Genomic DNA, 9,697 nt, shown 5'->3' with positions numbered 1-9,697 from the left:
AAGAGTTTGGAGCAAAATCCAACCTGGGAAATTCGGGATGCAGAGAAGGAAAATTGAAATTATTCCCAAAAAATTTTTAGGGATCCTGAAGTGAAACCACGCAGGAAATTGGGAATGGGGAATTTTTTTTTTGGGATTTATCGGGATCAGAGCCGGAAAAAAATAAGGAAACGAGAAAAGGATCCAGGGAAAAACGCATTCCCAGCGCCAGGAATGGCCGGGATTTTTTGGGAATCCTGGAATAATTTGGGTTGGAAGTCCCAGGATGCTCCGAGCTGGGATTTTGAGAAATTCCCGATTTTTTTCCCAGCCCCATTTCCTTGGATCATAGCGGTGGGAGATCCTGTCGTGTGGAAATTAGGGAATTTTCGGGAATTTTTGGGAATTTTCAGGAATTTCCGCTTCTTGATTTTAAAGAATTCTAAGGGATTTTCAGGATTTTTCAGGAATCTTCAGGAGTTTTCAGGAATTTTCAGGAATTTCTGCTCCTTAATTTTAAGGGATTTTAAGGAATTTAAGGCATTTTAAAGAGTTCTAAGGGATTTCAGGGAATTTTCAGGAATTTTAGGGAATTTTCAGGAATCTTCAGGAGTTTTCAGGAATTTTCAGGAATTTCTGCTCCTTGATTTTAAGGGATTTTAAGGGATTTTAAGGGATTTAAGACATTTTAAAGAATTCTAAGGTATTTTAGGGAATTTTCAGGAATTTTCAGGAATCTTCGGGGATTTTTAGGAATTTTCAGAAATTTTCAGGAATTTCAGCTTCTTAATTTTAAGGCATTTTAAGGGATTTTAAGGAATTTAAGGCATTTTAGGGAACCTTCAGGAATTTTCAGGGATTTTAGGGAATTTTCAGGAATTCTAAAGAATTTCCAGGAATTTTCAGAATTTTTCAGGAATTTTCAGGGATTTTAAGGAACTTTCAGGAATTCTAAGGGATTTTAGAAAAGTTTCAGGAATTTTCAGGGATCTTAAGGCACTTTAAAGAATTCTAAGGGATTTTAAGGCATTTTCAGGAATTCTAAGGAATTTTAGGGAATTTTTCGGGGATTTTAAGGCCTTTTAAAGAATTTTAAAGGATTTTATTGGATTTTAGGGAATTTTAAGGCCTTTTAAAGAATTCTATGGGATTTTAAGGACTTTTCAGGAATTTTCAATAATTTTCAGGGATTTTAGGGAACTTCCAGGAATTCTAAGGAATTTAAAGGAATTTTCAGGAATTTTCAGGGATTTTAGAAAATTTTCAGGAATTTTCAGGGATTTTAAGGCATTTTAAAGGATTCTAAAGGATTTTAAGGGATTTTCGGGAATTTTTGGGAATTTTCAGGAATTCCCGCTTTTTCCCAGCCCCGCAGATGGGGAAGGATCCGTGGGATACCCCCGGGATGGATCCGTAGGGATCCACCCCAAATCCAGGAATGGGACCCCAAATCCAGGAATGGGACCCCAAATCCAGGGAAGAGAGATCCAGGGTTTGGGATCCAAAATTCAGGGTTTGGGATCCCCAAATCCTGGAATGGGGACCCCAAATTTAGGGAAGAGAGATCCAGGGTTTGGGATCCAAAATTCAGGAATGGGACCCCAAGTTTAGGGAAAGGGACCCCAAATCCAGGAAATGGGGGGCCCAAAATTCAGAGTTTGGGATCCCCAAATCCAGGGAATGGGACCCAAAATCCAGGAATGGGGACCCCAAATTTAGGGAAAGGGACCCCAAATCCAGGAATGGGACCCCAAATCCAGGAATGGGACCCCAAATCCAGGAATGGGGACCCCAAATCCAGGGAAGAGAGATCCAGGGTTTGGGATCCAAAATTCAGAGTTTGGGGTCCCCAAATCCAGGGTTGGGAACCCAAAATCCAGGAATGGGACCCCAAGTTTAGGGAAAGGGACCCCAAATCCTGGAATGGGGACCCCAAATTTAGGGAATGGGACCCCAAATCCAGGAATGGGGACCCCAAATCCAGGAATGGGGACCCCAAATCCTGGAATCGGAACCCCAAATCCAGGGAAGAGAGATCCAGGTTTTGGGATCCAAAATTCAGAGTTTGGGGTCCCCAAATCCAGGGTTGGGAACCCAAAATCCAGGAATGGGACCCCACATTTAGGGAAAGGGACCCCAAATCCAGGAATGGGGACCCCAAATTCTGGAATCGGAACCCCAAATCCAGGGAAGAGAGATCCAGGGTTTGGGATCCAAAATTCAGAGTTTGGGGTCCCCAAATCCAGGGTTTGTAACTGAAAATCCAGGAATGGGACCCCAAATCCAGGAATGGGGACTCCAAATCCAGGGAAGAGAGATCCAGTGTTTGGGATCCAAAATTCCGAGTTTGGGATCCAAAATTCAGAGTTTGGGATCCCCAAAGCCAGGAATGGCACCCCAAATTTAGGGATGGGAAGCCAAATTTAGGGGTTGGAGCCCACAGCCAGGGACGGGACCCCGAACCCGGGGGGGGACGCCCCCGAACCCCACAGAACTGGGGGGACCCTCACAGCCCCGCTTGGGACCCCCCAAACCCCCCCGGGCCCCGGGGCCGCTCCCTGAGGCCGCAGCGCTCCTGGGGCCGCACACGGGGGGGATCCAGGCGGGGATTTTGGGGGGATTTTGGGGGATTTTGGCGGATTTTGGGGTTTTTTGTCACCCCGACCCCTCTCGGGGGACCCCAACCCCCATTATGGCAGAATGACGTCATGGGGAGAAGCCACGCCCACTACGCTATGGCGGGACGGCAAGTCTCGCGGGATCTCGCGGTATCCCGAGGTTATAAATACCCCCGCATGCGGGACGCGGCCCTCAGAGCCCGCCCAGCCGGGGGCGGGCGCGGGTAGGGGGGGGCGCTGCTCTGCGGGTCCGACCAGGCCCCGTCATGGCGGAGTTTGTGAGGGGAGAGGGGCCAAACGCCGGGAATCCGCGCCGGGAATTCGGGGATTCCTCCTTGGAACGACCCCGCTGTCCCCCTGTCCCCCTGTCCCGCTGTCCCCTGCCTCGGGGGTCGCTGGCTCTGGAAGAGCTGTGGGCGGGCGGGGGAAACTGAGGCACGCTGGATCCCGCTTTTCCATTTTTCCGTATAAAATCCTGGAAAAATCCCTCCCGATTCCTTCTTTTCCTCTGCCAGGTTGAGGAGAATTCCAATGGAATGAATTAATTAGTGGCGTTTTGTCAGCAGGCCGGGGAAGGGAAGGGCTGCAAGGTGAAATTCCAGCGGGATGGGGAAAGAAAAAAAAAAGGGAATTTTCCTTCCAAAAGCCAAATTCCGCATTCCGTGAGGGAATCCTGATTTAATTTTTGGATTAAAAGCGTTTTTCACATAAAGGGAAGCGCGAGGAAGGATGAGGCGAGGGATTTGTGGTGAAAATTCTCGGGGAATAAATGGGGATAAAGGCAGGAATAAATCAGATAAATCCCTGGAATAAATTCTTCCGGAAATCTGGGTTTTTGCACCAAAACCCCTCCAGGGATTTGGGAACGCTGGAATTGTGGGAATTCCGGATGGAAAAGGCAAATATTCCTCCCTCCATCCATTCCTCAATTCTCCCAGAAAAACTATTGAGCAATGACAAAAATCCCCCTTTTTTTAAAGTAAAACCCCCCAAAAAGTTAAAAGGAAAACTCGGAGCCGCTTCAATTATTTTTTTAACCATTTATATTTATATATATATATATAAAAAAATTAAATATATATAATATATCGTGTTTAAGACTAAAAATATAGTACAGAATATTTAAAAAAAAAAAAAAAGGAAAATGCAACATAAAATTAAAAAAAAAAAAGGGGGAGAAATCGCGGAATTTTGGGGGGGAAAGAATGGAGGGGGGGGGGTCTCTCTAAACCAACCTGCACTAAAAAAAAAATGCAAAAAAAAGGGGGAAATTCCATTTTCCAGCCCCAAAGTGGGGTTGGAATGTTAAAGCTTCCCGGCGGCCGGGGCGGGGCTCCCCCTTTTCCCGTGGGATATTGCTCTGGAATTTGGGGTGCAGCACCTGGAGCGGGAATTCCCTCCCCCCTCGGGGTGTTTGGGGTCAGTTCAGGCACCTTTGGGGCTTTCGGGACCTCCTTTTGTTGTTTTCGGGGAATTTCGGGAGAGGGGAACGAGGTCCCGCGGCTCGTACCGGGATTGGCCGTGGGGGATTTGGGAATTCGGGGGTTTTGGGGAAGCTCCCGACCCCGGGGCAGCCCCCGGAGGGGTGGGGAGGGGTCTCGTACCTCATCCTTCTTTTTGGGAATCGACCGGGAATTCTCCCCAAAATTCATCACCTCAAAATTCATCCCGCAAAATTCAACACCTCAAAATTCGTCCCCCCAAAATTCATCATCCCAAATTGGGGCTGGGAATCCTCTGGGAATTCCCCCCAAAATTCCCCCATCCCAAATTGGGGCTGGGAATCCTCTGGGAATTCCCCCCAAAATTCCCCCATCCCAAATTGGGACCCCCTTTGGGAATTGGGGCTGGGAATTACCTCCAAAATTCATCCCCCTAAAATTCATCCCCCAAATTCTCCCATCCCAAACTGGGGCTGGGAATCCTCTGGGAATTCCCCCCAAAATTCCCCCATCCCAAATTGGGACCCCCTTTGGGAATTTGGGCTGGGAATTGCCTCCAAAATTCATCCCCCCCAAAATTCATTCCCCCCAAATCCCATCCATCCCAAACTGGGGCTGGGAATCCTCTGGGAATTCCCCCCAAAATTCCCCCATCCCAAATTGGGACCCGCTTTGGGAATTTGGGAATTGGGGCTGGGAATTGCCTCCAAAATTCATGCCCCAAAATTCATCCCCCAAATTCCCCCATCCCAAACTGGGACCCCTTTGGGGATTTGGGCTGGGAATTCCCCCCAAAATTCATCCCCCAAAATTCCCCCATCCCAAAATCTCCCACCCCATACTGGGGCCCCTCTGGGAATTTGGGAATTGGGGCTGGGAATTCCCTCCAAAACTCATCCCCCAAATTCCCCACCCCAAACTGGGGTCCCCAGTACCCCCCAGTGCCCGGAACTGGGACTCAGGGCCTGGCCGAGCTCCTGATCCCGATGTTTTGGTCGATCCCGGCGCCCGGAATTCCCGGGAACGCGATTCCCGGCCGGATTTACATTCTCAGCAGGGACCCCCCGATCCCGGTTCTGGGGACAGCCCCGAGCGGGCGATCCCGGTGCTGCCTTTCCCGTGGGAACGGTGTGCGTGTGGGGCTGCTCCCAAAAACCCCAAATCCCCGCCGCCGGCTCCGGGGGCATTCGGGAAAACGGGGGGAGCCGGCCCTGAGGGAGGGGTGGCCCCAAAATCAAGGCACAGGGAATGGGAATGGTTCGGGATGGGGCTGGTTTTGGGATTTGTGCATCCCCTCTGGATTTGGGAACACGCGGATCCCAGTGGGAATGGAATGGTTCAGGATGGGGCTGGGTTTGGGATTTGTGCATCCCCTCTGGAATTGGGAACACGCGGATCCCAATGGGAATGGTTCGGGATGGGGCTGGGTTTGGGATTTGTGCATCCCCTCTGGAATTGGGAACACGCGGATCCCAATGGGAATGGTTCGGGATGGGGCTGGTTTTGGGATCTGCACGTCCCTCTGGATTTGGGAACACGCGGATCCCAATGGGAATGAAATGGTTTGGGATGGGGCTGGGTTTGGGATTTGTGCATCCCCTCTGGAATTGGGAACACGCGGATCCCAATGGGAATGGTTCGGGATGGGGCTGGGTTTGGGATCTGCACGTCCCTCTGGATTTGGGAACACGCGGATCCCAATGGGAATGAAATGATTCGGGATGGGGCTGGTTTTGGGATTTGTGCATCCCTCTGGAATTGGGAACACGCGGATCCCAATGGGAATGAAATGGTTCGGGATGGGGCTGGGTTTGGGATTTGTGCGTCCCCTCTGGATTTGGGGACACGCAGAACCCTCCTGCTGATCCTGATGGGAATGGAATGGTCTGGATGGGGGTTTTTTAGGATATGCACATCCCTCTGGATTTGGGAACTCATGGATCCCAGTGGGAATGGTTCAGGATGGGGGTGGTTTTGGGATTTGCGTGTCCCTCTGGAATTGGGAACATGCGGATCCCAATGGGAATGGTTCAGGATGGGGCTGTTTTTGGGATTTGGGCATTCCCTCTGGATTTGGGAACACGCGGATCCCAATGGGAATGAAATGGTTCAGGATGGGGCTGTTTTTGGGATTTGCGTGTCCCTCTGGATTTGGGAGCACGTGGATCCCAGTGGGAATGGTTTGGGATGGGGCTGGTTTTGGGATTTGCGTGTCCCTCTGGATTTGGGAGCACGTGGATCCCAATGGGAATGGTTTGGGATGGGGCTGTTTTTGGGATTTGTGTGTCCCTCTGGATTTGGGAACACGCGGATCCCAATGGGAATGAAATGGTTCGGGATGGGGCTGGGTTTGGGATTTGCGTGTCCCTCTGGAATTGGGAACACGCGGATCCCAATGGGAATGGTTCGGGATGGGGCTGTTTTTGGGATTTGCGCATCCCTCTGGATTTGGGGACGCACAGAGCTGCCCCCTGGGAAAGCTCCGGGAACGACGACGGGGGCGCGAACCCCGGCGGGCGACACGGAGGGAACAACGACCGCGGCGCCAGCTCCTCCCGTGCGCCCGCGGGGGCGCGGAAGTACCGGCGGAACAACCAACGGGACGAACGGAAGCTCCGAGGAGAGGTCGGGGGGCATCGGGGGGGGGTCGGGGCGAACCCCTGAATATCAGGGGACGCTCGTGAGGTACCCGCGGAGCCCTCCCCGCCCTAAACGTGCGTCTGCATGCGCTGCTGGAAGCGCTGCCCGTAGTCCGAGTGCTGCGAGGTGTACGAGAACCGCGCCGCGCCGCCGAACTTCCCCACGGCCTCGTAGGCCTCGTAGGCGCCGCGCTCCAGCCCCGCGGCGGCGCCGAAGCCCAGCCGGTACGGCGGGTACGCCGCGCCGCCCGGGAAGGCGCCGCCGCCGCCCGCGTAGTTCTCGTAGGACAGCTGGCTGGCCGTGTCCCCTGCCGTCGCCGTCGCCGGGGCCGCCGCCGCCTCCGGCGGGAACTCGGGGCCGCCGCGGGGGTAGGAGCTGAGCTGGGCGTAGCCGCTGGAGTGCGAGAGCCGCGACGGCGGCCGCGCCTCGAAGCGGCCGGGGCCCGGCGCGCGGTAGTCGCCGTAGAGGACGGAGCGCGAGGCCGGCCGGTCCTCGTGGGCGCGGACGTTGTAGTAGCCGTTGGTGGGGTCCTGGGAAGGAGACGAGGGGGAAAAGTCCGGCGGGTTTCGGGAATTCCGGGGTTGGCTTTGGAGGGGCATGGGATGGCGGGAATGGAGGGTGGGGGTCCTTGGGGATTGCTTGGGAGGGTGGGAATTCCTTGGGAGAGTGGGAATCCTTTGGGATTTCCTGGGAGACGGCTCTAGGGCAGGGCTGGATTTCATGGAATTGTGGATCTCTTGGAATTACGGAATATCGAGGTTGGAACGGACACACCGAGATCATCCAAGTCCGAAGTCCCACCCTGTCCCTTGGGAGTCTTGTCCAAACGCTGCCGGAGTTTTTGGGGCCCCAACCCCCCTTTTTTTCCCTAAAATCCATCCCAAATCCCTCCCCGGAACATCTCCATCCGTTCCCTGCGATCTCATCCCCGGTCTCAGAGATCCGAGCTGTACGTTCCCAAAATTTCCCCTCCATCCCAACAATTCCAGCTCCTCACGCCTGAAATCCCAGGAGTTTTCCACCCATTCCAGGGGGGGAAAAAAAAATTTGGGATCTGCCCCTCTTTTCCCACCCTAAAATCCCGGCGGGACCGGACCTTGAGCTCGTACTCCTCGCGGGTGTCGATGGTGTCGCAGCGCAGGTCCTGCTTCAGGTCCACGTCGTCCTTGAACGACTGCAAAATCCATGGGAATATCGAGTTATTATGGAATTGTGGAATTATGGAGTGGGATGGGCGGGGAGGAACCTGGAGGAACCCGTGGTGGGAAGGGGCGGCTCCCGCTAGCCCAGGTGGATCCAAGGTGGAGTTGGGCACTCCCAGGGATGGGGAATCTGGGATCGGGGATGGGTCCAGGACCGATCCCTAAAATCCCATTAAACCGGCCCAGGGAATGCGGGAATTCCTTGGGATGGAAAAAAACCCAAAGATCCTTAAAGATCCGAGGGCAGGGACGTTCCCACCATCCCAGGTGGCTCCAGCCTGGCCTTGGGGACATTCCCAGGGTTGGGGACAAACCCTGCCAACAGCTCCCGGCCATCCCAGGTGACAATTCCTGTGCCAGGTCCCATCCCGGCCATCCCAGGTGACAATGCCCTCACCAGGTCCCATCCTGGCCATCCCAGGTGACAATTCCCGTGCTAGGTCCCATCCCATCCCATCCCATCCCATCCCATCCCAGGTGACAATTCCCTCAGCCGGTCCCATCCTGGCCATCCCAGGTGACAATTCCCGTGCCAGGTGCCATCCTGGCCATCCCAGGTGACAATTCCCTCAGCCGGTCCCATCCTGGCCTGGCCCAGGTGACAATTCCTGTGCCAGGTCCCATCCCGGCCTGGCCCAGGTGACAATTCCCGTGCCAGGTCCCATCCCATCCTGGCCCAGGTGACAATTCCCGTGCCAGGTCCCATCCCAGCCATTCCAGGTGACAATTCCCGTGCCAGGTCCCATCCCAGCCATTCCAGGTGACAATTCCTGTGCCAGGTCCCATCCCGGCCTGGCCCAGGTGACAATTCCTGTGCCAGGTGCCATCCCAGCCATTCCAGGTGACAATTCCTGTGCCAGGTGCCGTCCCGGCCATCCCAGGTGACAATTCCCGTGCCAGGTCCCATCCTGGCCATCCCAGGTGACAATTCCCTCACCAGGTCCCATCCTGGCCTGGCCCAGGTGACAATTCCCATGCCACGTGCCATCCTGGCCATCCCAGGTGACAATTCCCTCGCCAGGTCCCATCCTGGCCTGGCCCAGGTGACAATTCCTGTGCCAGGTGCCATCCCGGCCTGGCCCAGGTGACAATTCCCGTGCCAGGTCCCATCCTGGCCATCCCAGGTGACAATTCCCGTGCCAGGTCCCATCCCGGCCATCCCAGGTGACAATTCCCGTGCCAGGTGCCATCCCGGCCATTCCAGGTGACAATTCCTGTGCCAGGTCCCATCCCGGCCTGGCCCAGGTGACAATTCCCGTGCCAGGTGCCATCCCGGCCTGGCCCAGGTGACAATTCCCGTGCCAGGTGCCCTCCCGGCCTGGCCCAGGTGACAATTCCCGTGCCAGGTGCCATCCCGGCCTGGCCCAGGTGACAATTCCCGTGCCAGGTGCCATCCCGGCCTGGCCCAGGTGACAATTCCCGTGCCAGGTGCCATCCCGGCCTGGCCCAGGTGACAATTCCCGTGCCAGGTGCCATCCCGGCCTGGCCCAGGTGACAATTCCCGTGCCAGGTGCCATCCCGGCCTGGCCCAGGTGACAATTCCCGTGCCAGGTGCCATCCCGGCCTGGCCCGCGTGTCCCTGCTGTCCCTCACCGAGTAGATGGCCTTCATGACGCGGGTGGCCGTGGACACGCTGGCCGTGTCCTCCTCCCTGTCCGCGTGCAGCGTCAGCGGCTCCCGGTTGACCGTCTCCACCTTGATGTCCAGCTTGCGCAGCGTGACGTCCTTGCGGCCTGCCAGGTGACCACAGAGTGACCACTGAGTGACCACGGAGTGACCACGGAGTGAGCACTGGGTGAGCACTGAGTGAGCACTG

At 54.9% G+C, this 9,697-nt stretch overlaps 1 protein-coding gene across 1 annotated transcript in view; it reads right to left on the bottom strand.

The window, feature by feature from the left end:
• Nucleotides 1-3,234: 3,234 nt before the first annotated feature.
• Nucleotides 3,235-9,697, bottom strand: part of KIRREL1 (kirre like nephrin family adhesion molecule 1) — a 47,210-nt gene continuing 40,747 nt past the window's right edge. Inside the window, exons 13-15 of the mRNA XM_053967179.1 lie at nucleotides 9,475-9,614; nucleotides 7,776-7,853; nucleotides 3,235-7,209 (exon numbers count right to left, since the gene is read on the bottom strand). Coding sequence (XP_053823154.1) covers nucleotides 6,748-7,209; nucleotides 7,776-7,853; nucleotides 9,475-9,614 — 680 coding nt within the window. The 3' untranslated portion in view covers nucleotides 3,235-6,747. The remainder of the gene's footprint in view (nucleotides 7,210-7,775; nucleotides 7,854-9,474; nucleotides 9,615-9,697) is intronic.

The sequence above is a fragment of the Vidua chalybeata genome, chromosome 29 (assembly GCF_026979565.1).
Source record: "Vidua chalybeata isolate OUT-0048 chromosome 29, bVidCha1 merged haplotype, whole genome shotgun sequence".
In the NCBI taxonomy this organism is placed as follows: domain Eukaryota; kingdom Metazoa; phylum Chordata; class Aves; order Passeriformes; family Viduidae; genus Vidua; species Vidua chalybeata.
This window is presented reverse-complemented; position numbering and strand designations above follow the sequence as displayed.